The sequence below is a fragment of the Misgurnus anguillicaudatus genome, chromosome 3 (genome assembly GCF_027580225.2).
Source record: "Misgurnus anguillicaudatus chromosome 3, ASM2758022v2, whole genome shotgun sequence".
In the NCBI taxonomy this organism is placed as follows: Eukaryota; Metazoa; Chordata; class Actinopteri; order Cypriniformes; family Cobitidae; genus Misgurnus; species Misgurnus anguillicaudatus.
The window spans coordinates 33,163,002-33,181,719 of record NC_073339.2 but is presented as its reverse complement, the minus strand read 5'-3'; the positions used below and the strand labels follow the sequence as shown (position 1 = coordinate 33,181,719).

The following is an 18,718-nucleotide window of genomic DNA, read 5'->3' as shown; positions in this document are numbered from 1 at the left end:
TGCGTCTAAAGGGTTTATGATAAAAGAGACGCTCGCGTTTGCCAGATACTCGCATTATCAAACTTAACCTTGCTGCCCTCCACAGGACACACAGGAAATAGTCTCATAACAAACTAAGACGGTGCCAACCTACACATAAGCTGATTTAATAAATGTGCAAATATAAGAACAATTTATAAAAAATTCAAAACAATGCATTAAATTTTTTTTCATTGTAAAACGTAGGTTTAATGAATTATAAGGTTAAAACATTGTAATGCGTTTGTGAGTTTGTAATCCCAGATGAGCTATTACTTAGCTCTGCTATTATGCAATTTAACATTCATTAAAATGTATTCCTACAAATGATACACTAATCAAACAATATAAATCCTACGGAAACTTATTTCACGTTTCAGATACAAAAATATCACAAATCAAATCACATTTCTGCTTTCAGTCTCATGAAAAAGGCATGCTGTACATTATCGAGGATTAAATCCACGATGCGGACCACCCCGGCCTCTGAATCCACCTCGATCTCCGCGGAAGTTTGGCCGGTTTCTCTCTCGACCACGATCTCCTCTTCCAGCAGATGGACCGCCTCTTCCTCCTCGCTGTGCCCCTCCACCCCTTTCTGACATGGATTTAGGAGGTGGGGATTTGGGGCGGAGTCTCTCAATTTCCTCAGTACAACCAGACAAATAAGAGTTGGGCTCACCGAAGTGGCCAGAGTACGCTTCTGCATTAAAGTTGCTATTGGTCAGCGTGGGACCCACAGTCAGCCAACCTAAGAATTACATAACATTAGATGAAGTGTCACATAAAACCTGAATCCATAAATAAACATCATCGTCTATTTATGCAATAATTCCATGTACATACCACAGTTTATGCTACAAACTGTAACTTTTTGGTTAAATGTAAACCACATTACTTTTTTATTAAAGGTGGGGTGTGTGATTTTTGAAAAACACTTTGGAATAGGGAGTCGGACCTAGTATCAAAACACACTTGTAGCCAATCAGCAGTAAGGGGCGTGTCTACTAACTGACATCGTAGCCTGGGTTGGGTATGTGTGGGGCAGATCTATTAAAAGAAGGTCCAGATTCTATTGGGGTAGGGGCGTGTTTGTTTAGGTAATTTCAAATGTCAAAATTGGCTTTCAGAGATCATGCACCCCACCTTTAAATCCACATAGTGTGTACAGAGGTGCAAAAAATAGGATTTAATTAATAAATGTGGTTGTCACTCTCAAACCTATGCAGTTGGGATGAACTAACCTGGCCTGATGGTGCTGTCTCTGCCGAACAGGTGCAGACGTCGACGGCCCAGGCAGAAATGTTCAATGATGTGAAAAATCTCCACTGGCTTCTCAATATTTCCCATCTCTGGCTCTTCTGTAATGATCAAGTCTATATCCACATTAGCATGAATAAAGTCGCCATCTGTGCTGCGTCTAACTGTTCCTTTGATGCCCATCAGACAGTGCTCCTGAGCGTACACACAGAAAAAGACAGAAAAATGTAACAACATGAAGCATTTCTATCTCAAAGCAACTATCGGTGTGCAACTATCGGCAACACATTATTGTGTCTTGCCTACCACTGCGACCAATAAAGATACGGCTTGACATTGTCTATTACCTTGGTCCTCTGGAACACAGCTTTAGGGTCCAGCGTTTTGGTCTTGCCAGGGTTGTTTTTGTTGGTCTTGATCCAACAAATGTCCTCACATCGCCTAAAACCCCACTTCCTGAGACACTGTGAGAGATGACACAAAGACAGACCTAAAGATGAGAGCTGCAAACCTTTGCTAAACTTTATCTCTCTCAAAGTATTACGCTAGTATACATCAAATATAGACAGTGTTCTTATGCACAGTTTACATCATCGTACAGCTCTAAATCAGTAAAAACACAGTAAAGTAATACTTTATACAGAACTGAATAACAAAAAGAAAACAGATAAAACAATTCATTAAGCACAGGATTATGAACAGGAGAGGTGATATGAGCAAGAAACACAAAGATATCAGGCCCTCTGTGTGGGTGTTTGCGTACCATTCGACCGAGATCAAGGCCTTCTCCTGATCCGCACCAAAGGAAAACAAAAGAGCGAATAGCTGATATTTCTTCTATATCCAGCTTCATGATCTTCATTAATCATAAAAAGCAGAAAATAAAACATTTCAGCCTTAATTATATAAAAATATGCACAAATAGGCATGCATTTGGCAAGTGCCATATGCGTGTTTTTTCAAACCACACATATGGTACAACTTAAGAAAAAATGGCATCAACTCACATCATCCCAATTCCAAAAGCGCTCGTTGGCAATGATGCCTGACTCTCTGTAATATTCCTCTAATGGAGGCTCTATCAGGATCACATCAAACTTACACCCCAAATCTCTCAGATCAAACGTGTCCATATCTGCCTGCAGATACCTGGCTCACAAACAAAATATTTATGAATACATGCAAATGAGATACAGTAGGGTCTAAAACATGCTTGTTTTGCACTTTAAAAGAACAAAATACATACAAAATAAACATATTTTTGCCTCATAAATGAGTTAATCTATAAATAAATTAATCTAGCAGAATAAAGGTTTTTGTTTACATCATATATGTGTGTGAACTGTGAATAATAATTATGTATATATAAATAAATATGCACACATGAATATATAATTTTAGGAAAAAATATATTTAATTATTTATATATTAAGTATTTGTATATATAAATTATACATAAATATACAAATGTATATACACATGTAAACATTTCTTAAATATATACATGCATGTGTGTGTATTTATTTGTACAAAATTATACACAGTACACACACATATATGATGTAAACAAAAACTTTTATTCTGCAATAGATTAATCGCGATTAATTGCTATGCAGCCCTACTGTGAACTGAGTAAGCAACAAATAGTAAAGTACTATTATTTATTGGCTTTACAGTTTTATAATCTTAAGCCTATCTATAACCACATTTTTAAATTAGACTTTGACTGTCAGACTTTAGCCACCACTGTACATACATATAGTATGCATAAATCTAAAAAAAAAAAAACCTGGGTAGAATATAAGGAAAATAAAAACATATCTTCATGTTACAGTGTCTGAAAAAGATTGTCTCGTTTTTTATTGATGACAGTAGGTTCTCTTACATGGGTGGGGTGTTGGTGGCAGCAATGAGCTCATCTTTTAGCCGGATTAGCTCTCTTTGTTTGGGGTACTCTTCAAACCTGTCAGCCAAACCTAAAGATGAGAAAAGTATTCAGGTTTGGGGAAAATCAAATAAGGAAAAATAAACAGATAGCGATCTTAACATTTACCTCCATCTCGGATGAAGTTCTGAGGTCTATGGCCTGTGTCTACGAAGTGCTGGCAGTAGTCATTGTGAGGATTTAGACTCTGTGTCCCCTTTAAGATAAAAATGTGATGAGATTGATCAATAGGCTTATATGTCATTAGTTATTATAGCTTATGTAAGGAATAACTGATGACAGGCCATTGAATTATAAGAAAAAAATGCACACCCAAGGTGGTAATGCGGCACGACGTGAAGCGGAGTTACATCGATTCGCGGGTGTGCATTATTTTCAAATAATTCAAAGGACCATTAATTCAATTATTCCTCGTCAGTTACCACAAACATTGCTTTGGTGCCTATTTTTAAGACATTTGACAAGTTAGGTGTGCGGTTATCGAAAATTAATGCCTACCTGTAGAACATTTCACAACCAATCAGAATACAACATTAAACAGACCCGTGGTATAAACATAAATATATATCTTATAACAGTACCCACATTTTTTATTTTTTATAATGATAAAAACAGAACTATGAAAAACTCCACTAAGTGAAACAGGATAGTCAACTTTATTTTAACTGTTGGATCATAAAAAGAAAAGTAGTTTCAGAGGTGAATCAAGTTACATGTTGATAAAATATAACAACCAATACTTGTTTTTAATTTGAAAAATGTATGCCAGTGGCCCGTTTCAATAAGGAGGTTCAACAAACTCTGAGTTTAAACTTGAACTCTGAGTTGACTTACTCTGAGATAGTAAACTCTGAGTTTTCGGTTACAGAACAGCTGATCTGAGTTAGTTCAATCAACTCTGAGTAGGTTGACTCTGAGTTAAGCGCGTGCTTAGCCACAATGAAAAGCCATCATCAATGGAGCTCAGATATTACGATTTACCATGGCAACATCACGTGACAAAGAGGTCTTAATCATTTTTACTACTAAAATTGAAGGTGTTACTGCAAGTGTAATGCAACTACGAGCATATATTTTAAAGAAAATAGTTGTTTTTGTAAATTGCTACTCTAGTAAATGCGTACATTTAATTTTTCATCACAGTAAAAATTTTCGAAGTAAATAAACTGAGGACTGTACGTTATTATATTCATTTACATGCAGATGCAATCCCATGGACAAAAATATGACTGCAGCTCAGCTAAAAATGAAATTAAGCATAATACTTTGTCATTAAAGGCTACGAACTTTACAAATGTTTGTCGTGAATAAAACAGAAATTCACCGAGCCGGGATTCGAAATCAGATCGCCGACAGTACGTCTGCCCTAACCACTGCACACAGTACTACCCACTAGACCAGTGGTTTTCAAACTAGGGGCCGTGAGATGGTGCCAGGGGGGCCCCAGTTTTATGACATTTTATAAAATACATTCATTTATCATGAATTCTGTGTAATTAAACCTAAAAAATAATAAGCCAACTAACCAACAGCACTACTAGGTATAATTTCATATGTTTTGTTTAATTAAAATATTACATTTTAAAACATAAATTTTCTTTCGGGGGGCCACGAAAAATGCACTGTACACAAGGGGGGCCGCACACTGAAAAAGATTGGGAACCACTGCACTAGACCAGCGATAATGACAAGTAAATACGTAAGAAATGCCAAGACAACTGTTTAGATGTAAGAGCACCACAAAGACTGATATTAGTCATATAAGGATATTTAGATATCTAAAATGACTGCAAAAAATAATAATTTTGCTCACATAAATGTAAGTGGATATGATAAAAAACCACTCGGGGTCTCAAAATTTGCGACATAAATTTAACTTCCTACAAATGAATGCAACATCATCATCTACAGGATTCTCTATAAAAGTACATGACATTTTAGTCACTAAGACCATCTATGCACCTAAGTATATTAGCTTTACAAGTCATTTCAATTTACTGTTTTAATTTTTTAGTTGAAAGTTTAGTGTAATATATAAAAATATAAAGTTGTAAGTTAAAATGGTTTGCACTGGCAATTTAATTATAACTTAAAGACAGCTAAAAAATATTTTACAGTGTACATGATAAAAATGTGCACAATGAATGAATGTACTAAAGCAACTAACAAGATTAAACACCGCTACTCCTTTAAAAAAGGGGAGGAGAAGAAACCACAAGAAACGTCTCGGTTACGTATGTAACCCTCGTTCCCTGAAGGAAGGGAACGGAGACGTCACGTCGTGACCGACGAATTGGGAACCGCTTCGCGGGTGACCAATCTACTTCGAGAACTATCAAAAACGCCAATGAACTTGGCATGCAGGTATAAGGCGCAGGTGCATAATACCAAATCAGCTATATTATTGCTGAGAAGCCGAGCAACAGTGCCCGGCCTGAACAGCAATGGAACAGCAAACTGTGGCGACGGGACGTGACGTCTCCGTTCCCTTCCTTCAGGGAACGAGGGTTACATACGTAACCGAGATGTTCCCTTTCAGTCGGTCACTACGACGTCACGTCGTGACCGACGAATTGGGAATCCCTACCAAAACGCCACTGCAGCTGAACCCTTCCAGTGCCTGCAAAAGCCCTCCGCCCTCCACATAAGGGGCGGAACCTAAGGCGAAATGCAGAAGGCCGGTCACTACCTGTTCCTTAACCCACGATAGTGAAGCAGCGAACTGGGAGAAGCGTCTAAACTGAGCGGAGCTAGAGCACTGCGGAAGCCATCCCCTAAGAAGGTTAAATGGATGACATAAAAATATATGAAACAACCGACAGGTTGCTCAAAATAAGTCTCTGAACAATACATGGTATGTTGAGAGATGCAGAGCAGGCTCTGCTAAGGAAAAACTTGGAGGATTAGAACCCCACAGACTATACACACAAATGAACCCCACGTAGGGGACAAATGTGGACGCCTAGCCTACACAGGTTTACAGAGAATACATCAGTGATAGGTTGACAGCGGATGCTCCGCAACACCAGCTATCAGGGCGGTGGAGGAGAGGCAAAAACAGTTTTTGTGACGTTTTTGCCCCGATTGCCTTCCATATTGGTGCAACTGTACAGCACCAAAATAGAGGCTCCAAGCCGACACACGAGCCGACCCTCGGCATTCTTAACTAGTTAGTAGAAAGAACCTGAGTGGAAACCGGTTCGACACGAACACTATAGAATCTTGTGAACGTATTAGGTGTCGCCCAGCCTGCAGCTCTACAAATGTCTGTTAGCGAGGAACCGCGAGCCAGTGCCCAAGATGATGCCACACTGCGTGTAGAGTGGGCACGTAAATTAAATGGACAAGGCACATTCTGCTTTTGATATGCAAGGGCTATAGTATCCACAATCCAATGGGACATCCTCTGCTTGGTGACAGCTTTTCCTTTCTGCTGACCACCGTAACAAACAAAGAGCTGATCTGAGGTCCTAAAACTTTGCGTCCTGTCTATATACACACGTAGTGCACGAACAGGGCATAACAAAGCCATGGCTGGTTCTGCCTCCTCCAAAGGCAGTGCTTGGAGATTCACCACTTGATCTCTAAAAGGAGTGGTGGGAACTTTGGGCACAAAGCCGGGCCGGGGTCTCAGTGTTACGCTGGATGCAGCTGGCCCGAACTGAAGGCACGATTCATCGACCGAAAATGCATGAATATACCCTATCCCCTTAACAGAAGCCAAAGCAAGGAGAGTTAATGTTTTCATTGTAAGAAATTTAACACTCACACTATGCAGAGGCTCAAATGGGGCTTCCTGGAGTGATTTCAGCACCAAGGACAGGTCCCAAGGAGGAATAGAGGGGGGACGCGAAGGATTCAGTCTTCGAGCGCCTCTGAGAAATCTAATGACTAGGTCGTGCTGACCCACTGTTCTACCGTTTACGGGTGAATGGTGAGCTGATATCGCAGCGATATCGACTTTAATAGTGGATGGTGACAGCCTATTCTCCAAACGACGCTGGAGATATAAAAGCACAACACCAATCGGGCATTCTCGGGGGTTTTCACTTCGGGAAGAACACCAGTCGACAAACAGGTTCCATTTAAGCGCGTAAGCCTGTCTCGTAGACGGCGCTCGCGCAGCAGCAATAGTGTTAGATACCTCTTGCGGTAAATCACTCATATCCTCCGTGCCCCGTCCAGAGACCACACATGGAGGTTCCACAGGTCGGGGCGCGGGTGCCATAATGTGCCCTCTTGTTGAGAAAGAAGGTCCTTCCTCAGGGGAATCTTCCACGGAGGGGCTGTCGCGAGGAGAGAGAGTTCTGGAAACCAACTCCTGGTTGTCCAATACGGTGCCACCAACAGCACGCTCTCCTCGTCCTCCCGGATTTTGCATAAGGTTTGCGCAATGAGGCTCACCGGAGGGAACGCGTATTTGCGCATGTTTTGCGGCCAGCTGTGTGCCAATGCATCCACGCCGAGCGAGTCGTCGGCTAGTGAATAGAACAGGCGACAATGGGTCGTCTCTGGGGAAGCAAACAGATCTATCTGCGCTTTGCCGAAACGTCTCCAAATTTGCTGAACCGCAATGGGGTGGAGTCGCCATTCGCCGGGACGCGCAGCCCGAGAGAGCGCATCCGCCTCTACATTGAGCGTGCCCGGGATGTAAATGGCACGAAGAGACCTCAAATTCTTCTGACTCCAAGTGAGGAGGTGACGGGCGAGATGCGACAGGTGACGCGAGCGTAAACCCCCTTGACGATTGATGTACGCCACGGTCGCAGTGTTGTCTGTTTGAACTAATACATCTTTGCCCCGTAACTCGTTGCTGAAACGGACGAGCGCAAGATATACAGCCCACATTTCCCGGCAGTTTATGTGCCAATGCAGCTGGGGTGTCGTCCAGACCCCCGAAGCCGCAAGCCCATCGTACGTGGCCCCCCACCCCGTGTCTGACGCATCTGTGCATACTATCGCATGCCTGGAGACCTGTCTCAGAGGCACACCGGCTCGGAGAAACGCACGGTCTAACCACGGAGTGAAAGTGCGACGACACGCAGGTGTAATGATAACACGGTGAATGCCGCGCAGCCACGCTCTCCTCGGGACTCGATCGTGAAGCCAATGCTGAAGCGGTCGCATATGAAGCAGTCCGAGCGGAGTTACAGCTGCGGCTGCTGCCATATGCCCCAAAAGCTTCTGAGATTGTTTCAGCGGGACCGCGCTCTTGCTCTTGAATGTATTCAGGCAAGTCAGAATCGACTGTACACGCGCTTCTGTTAGACGAGCTGTCAAATCGATCGAGTCCAGTTCCATACCGAGAAAAGAGATTCTCTGCACGGGGCAAAGCTTGCTCTTTTCCCAGTTGACCCGAAGACCCAAACGAGCGAGGTGTTTTAAAGTTAAATCTCTGTGATCGCACAGCGTCTGACGTGTTTGAGCTATTATTAGCCAATCGTCCAGATACGCGAGAATGCGCACACCTCTCTCTCTCTCAGGGGTTTTAAAGCCCCCTCCACTACTTTGGTGAATACACGGGGCGACAGAGAGAGCCCGAATGGGAGGACTTTGTACTGGTATGCTCGCCCCTCGAACGCAAAGCGGAGAAACGGCCTGTGTCGGGGGAGAATCGATACATGAAAGTACGCGTCCTTCAGGTCGATAGATGCGAACCAATCGTTTGGACGAATGCATGGAAATATGCGTTTGGGCGTCAGCATTTTGAACGGCATTCTGTGAAGGTTCAGCGAACGCAGGTCCAGGATCGGTCGCAAGCCGCCGCTTTTCTTGGGTACAATAAAGTAAGGGCTGTAAAACCCCGACCTCATCTCGGCTGGAGGGACCGGCTGGATCGCGTCTTTCGCCAATAAGACAGCGATCTCCGCACGGAGGACGTGCGCTTCGGCAGCTCTCACCGTAGTGAAACGAACGCCGGAGAATTTGGGGGGACGCCGGGCAAATTGGATCGCATAGCCGAGACGAATCGTGCGTAAAAGCCAACGCGACGGGCTGGGAAGCTGTTCCCACGCCCCCAGATACCGTGCGAGGGGGACTAAAGGCACGATCGGTGTACCTGCGGCGGGCGCAACGGAGGTGATCGCCGGTGTGTGCGTAACGGCCGCACCGACAGCAGTGTTGTGTGTGATAACACTCACCTGAGTCCGTTGCTGGGTGGTTGAGTAAGGGAGGCTCTGCTGAAGACACCTCACACCACTCGATGCACCCTCTGGCGAAGGAGGAGGGAGACGATGGGTTATGAGCCCGTAGCTGTCTCCTACCGGCTGAGAGCGCGGTGGGGTTATGAGCCCGTGCGTCGCTCTCCTTCTCCTCTGATGAGTCGGAGAACGAGGGGGGGTTATGAGCCCGCTCGTGTCTCCGGCGCTCATCTGAAGACCTAGAGATGGAAGTGGAATTCGCTCTTTTTGTGGATTTGTGGGTGCCGACTGAAAAGTCGGCGGAACAGAAAAATGAAACAAAAGATTCCCCAACCGGCCCTCCTCCGGTGGGGGGAGTGGTGCCTTCACCATCTCCCGAAGAGCGATCCCTTCCATCTCTAGGTCGCCCGTCTCAGGGCCGCTTAGATCTTCTTTTACCACCCTTTGAAGCGGGCTGAGCGGGCGGGGCGGGCTGCTGACGACCGGTTCCTCGCTTCTTAGAAGAGCCCCGGGGAGGAACGGAGGCGGCCGCCGCAGGAAGCCCTCGGCGAGGAGCAGGCTGAGGCGCCGACGTGGATGGGGCAGGCGCAGGACGCTTCCGACGTGGCATGATCTGAGCGATGGCCTCAGTCTGCTTCTTGGCCGCGGAGAATTGCTGCGCAAACTCCTCGACCGTCTCGCCGAACAGGCCAGTCTGGGAAACCGGAGCATTCAGGAGCCGGGTTTTATCGGCATCCTTCATGTCCGCCAGACACAGCCAGAGATGGCGTTCCTGGACTACCAGGGTAGACATCGCACGCCCGACGGCGCGTGCGGTGACCTTGGTCGCACGAAGCGCCAGATCTGTAGCCGCACGTAGTTCCGAGAACTCCGCCGAGTCGTGACCTCCCGTGTGCAGATCCCTCAGAGCCTTAGCCTGGTGAACCTGCAGCAATGCCATGGCATGCAGGGCAGAGGCTGCCTCCCCACAAGCCTTGTAAGCAGCACCGGACAGCGCCGAAGACTGCTTACAGGCCCGTGAGGGGAGAGTAGGCTGGTCCCGCCAGGAGGAAGCGACACCGGCCGGACACAACTGCATCGCGACCGGGCGCTCCACTGACGGGATACCAGTGTACCCCTTGGCATCTCCACCCTCGAGAGAGGTGAGAGGTGAAGGCTGATACGGCCGGTTCCGGGCGGAAAACGGGGTTTTCCACGACCGCGTCAGCTCTTCATGCACCTCGGGGAAGAAAGGCACCGGGGGCGAGGACTGAGAAGCCCTGGCACCCCTGAAGAACCAATCATCGAGGCGTGACGGTTCAGGTGGGGGAGGTTTAGTCCACTCCAAGCCGACCGCCTCCGCCGCCCGAGCGAGCATGGCTGCCATCTCGGGGTCGAACGCGGAACCTGCAACCTGGCCCGAAGGCGGGAGCGGATCCGGATCGACGTCCGAGGCTGCCAACCCCCCCTCCGACGTTACGGTGGATATCGCATCAGGTGGAGGCTCGACAGAGCGCGAGGACACCGTAGAACACGGGCCGCTCGTCTCCATCGGGACCTCCGCTGGCAACGGATCAGGGCGCTGGGAGCTACTGGACGAACCAGCAGACCGACCCAGCACCGTTATACGGAGGTCATCCTTCGCTAGTTTGGTAGCTGCGCCCTTAGCCGGAGGAACGACACCCGTCTCCGCAAATCCGCCATAGTCATACCCTCACAGATGGGGCATGAGCTATCACGCAACGCTGCCTCTGCGTGCTGGAGCCCCAGACACGAAAGACAACGCTTGTGGCCATCCTGGGGGGCGATAAACACACCGCATCCAGAAACGGAGCACGGACGGAAATCCATCTTTAAAAAGACGACCCCGACCGTGACACGAATGAGTGGCTGTCTTTAAAAAGACACAAAGCTCAAACGTGCTGCTCTTTCAGGGAAATCACTCTTTTGTGCGAGCTGGTGAAACACACAGGGAGAGGCAAACGCACTCACTCGAACTCAAGTCCTAAATTAAAGAGACAGAGAGAGAGAGAAAGGGTGGAAAAAAAACACTGCGAGCCTCCACTGAGGTGTCTTTGCCCAACCAACTTCAGCAAGCTGAGATATTTTCTTCCCACACAGAACAGGATCTACGAAGATCAGTTTAACAGCTTCTCGAGAGCAGATGTCTGCCGGCTTCGAAGCAATAAAGCTGATTTGGTATTATGCACCTGCGCCTTATATACGCACCTGGCGGGGCGGCGCCGGCATTATGCAAATACCTGCATGCCAAGTTCATTGGCGTTTTTGATAGTTCTCGAAGTAGATAGGTCACCCGCGAAGCGGTTCCCAATTCGTCGGTCACGACGTGACGTCGTAGTGACCGACTGAAAGGGAACTCAGAGTTTACAGGATAAAACCTGCTCCCGACCAGGTTAGGTTCAGAGAGTATGTTACTCTGGAAACAGACTCTGAGTATAAGTTACCTCTCCTTCTGAAACAGGCTTGACTTAACCCGCTGTCTCAGGTTTAACCTACCTCCCTTTTTGAAACGGAAAGCTCAGAGTTTCCCTTATTTCAGGGTTAACAAACTCAGAGTTTTCACTTAACCACCTTTCTGAAACGGGCCCCAGGATTGTGGATTTAAAAATTAAACAGACAATGAAGCATGAGTTACTGAGCAAGAGAATTCCTAAAAGCAAATCCTTATTATTATTATTCACAGCCAATATACGTGTTAAATATGTTATATGTGTGTATAAATGTACCTTTAGAAACGTGCTTGAGTCTTTGTACACCTCTTCATACGGCCCGCTCTCCTCCTGCTGCTGAGGCTCAACAACTTCCTGTAACATCATACAGCAGATCCAAGATCAGTTACATAGTACATACAGCCCTTACATGATATTATTAACTATATAATCTCAAAATTACGGCTACTGAGGAGCATCCATTCACCTTCTGCTCCTTTTGCTCAACATCCTCTTCTGGATCCTCTCCCTCATTCTTTCTTTTTGCAGAGGGAACTGATGTATCATATGATGACCTACAGCATCATAATAAAGATCAGTAACCGAGTAAGATCAGTAAGTTGATTTTATATTAAAGCAATACAGCACCACGTGGAATTTGAGTGACTGTTCTGTTCATATCACGTTATTCTAAGCCTGTGTATTTTTATATATCAGTCGTGCCTGCATGTTTCTCTCGTCTCTTCGATCTCTTTCAGGTCATCTTTACTGCTAAGAACTGCGCCAATGCTGTCTGGACTCTCTGCCCCGAGCTGCAAAACAAAACCTTAGCGTCACCTAAATAATCGCAATCTACATTGATAAACACAACCAGCATTATTTTGGTCACGTTCGCTAACACTGGCTTTGTTAAGCAAACAAAAAGTTGCATTGTTCACCTGTTGTGCGAGAAGCTGTCGTCTGAGCTTCTGTCTTTCTCGTATTTCTTGCAACCGGCTATTCATGTCAAGGCTGTTTGCGGGTATTTTAAGTCTTATGTTATTATTTACAAAACAAAATTAGTGCGGCAAAATTTCAGTGAAAACGTAACGTGATGAGTCGTCGCATGTATTGTACGTCACCACAGGGCCAGACGTAAAGTATGACGTCACTGCAATCAGTTCAGTTATATTTTACTGACACAAGAGGGCAGACAGGAACTTCTCTTGGGATTTATGCCTGATCAGTAAGTTTACACCGGAGACACGCACGATTCATTAGTCAATATCAATCAGACGGAGATAACGATAACGTTAACGACAGGCTGTCATTTAATTTAAGTTTAGGTTCTAAGTGGATTTATGCGCGAGATTGTATAAGTATCATTGAACATGAGGCTAGATTTAAAATATTCTCCATATAGAGCACGTGTGATGCTGTATGTTTCTGTGAAATGATTTGTTAAACATGTTTGTTTAATACACGACTCGAATTATTTGGACCAAGAATCTATTAATAGTATTCTTAAAATATTATTTTGAGAAATTAAAGTGTACTGATTTGCTTATTTGGTCGTTTGACGCGCTTAAATAAAGGATATCACTATTGATTTTTTATTTTTTGTAACAACGTCTCTGGAGACTTCATCATCAATATGCATGAGTCGTTGAGCTCCAGGCTTCCCCCGTTTCCCCTTTATTGATCTTTGTCTGTGAACTCTGAGCTGCTCGGATTGCAGCCAATAGTCAAGATGAGACAACTCCAGGACCATGTCTCCAGATAGACTGGCAACATAACATCTATTCTTTTTATTATGGTTAAATTGAGAGACACCGGTTCATTATGGATGCGAGCTCTAGGTTTATCTTAACCGTCTGCACGCTGCTGCTCGTCGCGCGCAGTGACGGCTCTCCGTTCACCGACTGTATTCAAGGCAAAGGGAAAGCTGGCTTTTACGAGGGATTCATAGACGTGACTGAATCCGGTGTAAAATGCATGAACTGGAGCGAAGTGCCGGGTGTTATAGAGCGGTATCCGGGAAAAGGGCTTGGGGATCACAGTTTGTGCCGAAACCCTGACGGTAGAATTCGGCCGTGGTGCTTCTTTCCAAACAGCCGTGGACGCATTGACTGGGGCTACTGTGACTGCAAACAAGGTATATAAGTTATACTTGCAAAATAACTCTAATGTTTTATAAAGAGACCTGTGTGTCACGTCGTTCGTTTTCTTAAAAGTTACCTCTCAGCGCACCCCCAGTTGTGCCAAGTTTAGTTTACTTAATTCTTTATAATTTGATAGACGGTACAACATTGACATTGAATTACACAGTTAATAGTCAAAACATGGAAAACATTGTAGTACCTGCAAGCTAGGACACGTCTTAACTTTAAATCAATGTATCCACGCGTAGGAAAGGTATGCGCGCTCCAGGTAGCGGGAACAAAGCAATCACTCTCATAGAGTACGACGAGTTTAGTATTTGTTTTCCACTTCGAAACAGCGATGTTTCATAATTTACTGTGAAGAACTAAGTATTTTTAATGCAAATCCTCTTAGCAAATTAGGTTTATAATTGTCATTATGCAGGAGACCGGACCGTGCAAGTCTCAAGGTCTGACAGACGCTCTTGCGCCTGGTTATTTTTGAAGCGCGAGAGATTGTCAACACGCAGTTGCAGTGAAGTGTAAATCAATTTGTATTCATAGATGTGGTTTAATTTAGCATTTAATCTGTATGGTTACATGTGACCATATAATGTAACTGGGCTGTAAGTTAGGTGGTAAAGTAAATAAGTTGTCAGGGCCAAGTTATCAGGTTTTTTTTACTCCTGTGACTTCTTTTGGGTATGTTTCTTTCTTTATACCCACATAACTGTATATGTATTTACTGCAAAAAGCTATTGTATTTTACAGTTGCGAAACGTTTAGAATGTAAAATATATGTAGAATGTGTCTTTACTGACATGACTTCTCTTCCGAGGGGCGCAAATTCAAAATATGTATGTGTTCGGAGTGCATGTCTGTTGCTGGTCATGTCAAAATATGTGTTCCTAGTGTCATGTGAACCATGTGCATCATGCGTCATGTCAAAATACGTGCCTGCTGCACACACGTCAAAAAAGTTTATGATAAAAGAGAAGCTCACGTTCACAAAATACTCGCAAAACAATAACTTAAAGGATTTTTCAATTTTCTTAAAAAAAATCCAGATAATTTACTCACCACCATGTCATCCAAAATGTTGATGTCTTTCTTTGTTCTGTTGAGAAGAAATTATGTTTTTTGAGGAAAACATTGCAGGATTTTTCTCATTTTAAAGGACTTTAATAAAGCCCAACACTTAATACGTAACTCAACACTTAACATTTTTTTTTCAACGGAGTTTCAAAGGACTCTAAACAATCTCAAACGAGGCATAAGGGTCTTATCTAGCGAAACGATTGTCATTTTTGACAAGAAAAATAAAAAATATGCACTTTTAAACCACAACTTCTCGTCTATGTCTGGTCCTGTGATGCGCCAGCGCGACCTCACGCAATACGTCATGACGTCAAGAGGTCACAGAGGACGAGCGCAAAACTACGCCCCAGTGTTTACAAGTGTGGAGAAAGAGGACCATTACGACGTTGTTGTATGCGGAATGATACTAATTAATGTCTTTGTGTCAGTTTATTGTTTAGAATGGTCCGCAAATGTGCGTTTCATATATGTAACACTTGATCTCTCTACGTCACTACGCATTTACGTGAGGTCGCGCTGGCGCTTTTCAGGGCCGGACCTAGACGAGAAGTTGTGGTATAAAAGTGCATATTTTTTATTTTTCTTGTCAAAAATGACAATCGTTTCGCTAGATAATACCCTCATGCCTCGTTTGGGATCGTTTATAGTCCTTTGAAACTCCGTTGAAAAAAAGTGTTAAGTGTTGAGTTAAGTATTAAGTGTTGGGCTCTATTAAAGTCCATTAAAATGAGAAAAATCCTGCAATGTTTTCCTCAAAAAACATCATTTCTTCTCGACTGAACAAAGAAAGACATCAACATTTTGGATGACATGGTGGTGATTAAATTATCTGGATTTTTTTTAAGAAAATGGACTAATCCTTTAACACTAAACTCTAGTTACACACAAGTACGTGAATGTCTATTTTATCATAATCCCCATTGAAACAACCCCTATTTTGACATGTATGACGGGCTAAATACATGTTGTGACAAGCTTTGCATCATGCGCCCTCAAAAAGGTCACTGGCCGTCACTGGACATGAAGTTCTTCATCAAGGTATATTTGTAGAATATGTATCTGAACATTTACATTCAAAGTCACAGATATATTTAGATGACGTGAACCACAAGGATCTACTAAAGAAAATGTCCTTTTTAAATTGAAATCTATATAGCATAATTACCATGCAAGAAAGTGAACTCAGAAAGAAGGTCTAAAATGTAAGGTTGAGTTCCCCTATGAAGTTTACATTTTGCATTCTTTAATTTGGACAGAGGCATTGCAGTAAGGCAGTGTATATTCATGCTGCACGGAATAGCGTTAAATTTAAAACAACAAAGTGCACATTGCATGTTAAAATCTTATCAATCTCTGCTCTGGAGGTCTCCTTGCGTTATAAATGAAAACCGGATGAGTCCAAAACATTTTGGTCTTCGATTAGTTTATATTTTCATCACATGCGCCACGTCTTATTTCCCAAACACATGGTAATTGTTTTAAAGCATTGAACTGTTTGAAGAACATGTGCTGCCGTCATGTGAGGTAGTGCACACGTGTGTGATTTATAACTGCTCTCAATGCAGCAGCTGGGTGGCACATAAACATTGCATATATGAAAAAGTGCTGTCACATACACTTACATCTGTTACAGTAGCTAGTGAATACATATTAATGCTGGGGTGACCAAAACAAAAGTGCACTAAAAGTATTTCCAACTTGTTCTGGCTAATGTGTATATTATTAATCTGTTCTGTGTGTTTAATCAATGATTTTTACAATTGTTGTGCTATTGTTTGTACTATTTGAAAGCTAATAAAACTTACATGTACAGTATGTTTTAAAATGCTTAAATACAGTGTTCGGCACTAGTTTACTGTATTCTAATAATTAATATTGCTTGGATCAAAGAGAATAAACCATATTTGGCTGTTAACCATTTGAATGATCTTAACATTGTTTTAAATTCTCAAATGTAGAAATTAATATTTCTGTACCTTAAAGGTGTAGCGGAGGATTTTCTCGAATTTTATAAAAGAACCGCCTTCTCCACTTTTTAAAAAATGCAATTGCGCAACACTCCTGATTGACAACTAGGAGGGTCCAATAGTCTTGATGATCCACCCGGAAAAAGAAAATCCTCTGCAATACCTTTAATAAATAATCTACCTATCCTTAATCATTAAATTTGCGCATTTTATATTCCAGTAAGAAAACAGATATGGTATATTTGTAGTAGTAAAGCAACAGGAGCAGCTCACTGATGGATTTTTATGGCTTTATAAAAATGGTACATGCATTTTAGCCTATTTTAAATAGCTTACATTGTGTTTTTGACACATATTATGGATGTGAGAAATGTGAAGTATCGCACACCCAAACACACACATTTATTATAAAACTGACAAGTTAAACTCATGTGGCTGTTAAAGCATTCCTCTCTTCTCTCATCACATAAAGCAGGTTATGGAATACAATATTTTGTACGGCATAAGTGTGGGAACCTCTTTAATGGGCACATTTATCAAAGTTATGGAGACCAGCGGAACCAAATGTTTGCAGAACATTCACTTTTATCACTTGTCTTTGGGAAGTGAAGATCAACAACACATTCCGGTTTAACGCACATGTTTACATTTTCATGTATGTGTTTGTAGGCTCTTTAAGGTTGCAAGGTGGCAAATCTAAGTTGGATGGCACAGTTGAAGTGTATCTGAATGGTGTGTGGGGAACCATCTGCAGTAATGGATGGGATGACAGGGATGCCGCTGTGGTGTGTCGACAGCTGGGACAGGGGTAAAAAACTGCACAAAAACATACATAGGCTATGTTAAGAACTATAATTTTACACACTATAATATTCTAATTATTATATATATATATATACTGTGCACAATATGCACATTTTTATATGGATGGAATAATTGGGTGACCTACTACATTTGCCAAAATATTGCACAGAAGAGTTCGGCCTGGTTGTCAGTTGAAGAGCTACTCACTAAACTCTGATGGCCATATGTTGCCAATGCATTTATTACCTATAAACAAAAAAAACTTTTGTTAGGTTGTGTCGTGGAATGCTTTGGCATTTAACCCCAGTGGTTCAGTCCTTCACTGGTGGAGTCAAAGGTCAATCTTTCACCTTTAAAACACGATGTATACACTGTAAGTAGTCGAGAAGTGAATACGCATGTGTCCGGGTGTTGAAAGTTTAAGGATTTCCCTGGAGAGGTCCAATCTCAATGATAGGTACACACCCATGTGGTTTGTATCTAACACACACACACACACACACACACACACACACACACACACACACACACACACACACACACACACACACACACACACACACACACACACATACACACACACACTGTTTGAGTGTGCTGAGATAAAGGTGACCACAGGGACTAATGGATCAGATGACACAACACTGACAGTTTTAAATCTGACAAAAGTATTATTTTACCATTGTAATATAAAAACATACGCATACCCACAGACACACCTGTCATTGTTCGACCTCGTAGGTTAGAACCCATTTGTCATCTGTACATAATTTTCGACTGTCTTTAACTTTGATAGATGAATAGAATTGAATTATAAGCTACAGAGAAAGCCAGTATAATATCTGTCTGTCCAACTGTTTGTCTACCATTATATTTATGGAAGAAATGTGAATGGTGCTTGCCAAGGCAAAACTCAGAGCCATAATGTTATTGTGTT

General features: G+C 43.2%; 2 protein-coding genes across 2 annotated transcripts in view; one reads left to right on the top strand and one right to left on the bottom strand.

The window, feature by feature from the left end:
- Positions 1–202: 202 nt before the first annotated feature.
- Positions 203–12,959, bottom strand: mettl14 (methyltransferase 14, N6-adenosine-methyltransferase non-catalytic subunit). Its single transcript, XM_055205533.2, has 11 exons — positions 12,731–12,959; positions 12,516–12,604; positions 12,280–12,367; positions 12,090–12,167; positions 3,332–3,419; positions 3,164–3,254; positions 2,286–2,427; positions 2,042–2,134; positions 1,626–1,742; positions 1,263–1,473; positions 203–769 (listed from the first exon to the last, which is right to left on the bottom strand). Exons 1-11 carry the CDS (start codon positions 12,794–12,796, stop codon positions 465–467), a joined length of 1,368 nt encoding a protein of 455 aa, XP_055061508.1. The 5' UTR covers positions 12,797–12,959; the 3' UTR covers positions 203–464.
- Positions 12,960–12,996: 37 nt separating this feature from the next.
- Positions 12,997–18,718, top strand: part of prss12 (serine protease 12) — a 46,954-nt gene continuing 41,232 nt past the window's right edge. Inside the window, exons 1-2 of the mRNA XM_055205532.2 lie at positions 12,997–13,926; positions 17,647–17,785. Of these exons, the coding sequence (XP_055061507.2) occupies positions 13,614–13,926; positions 17,647–17,785 (452 nt within the window). The 5' untranslated portion in view covers positions 12,997–13,613. The remainder of the gene's footprint in view (positions 13,927–17,646; positions 17,786–18,718) is intronic.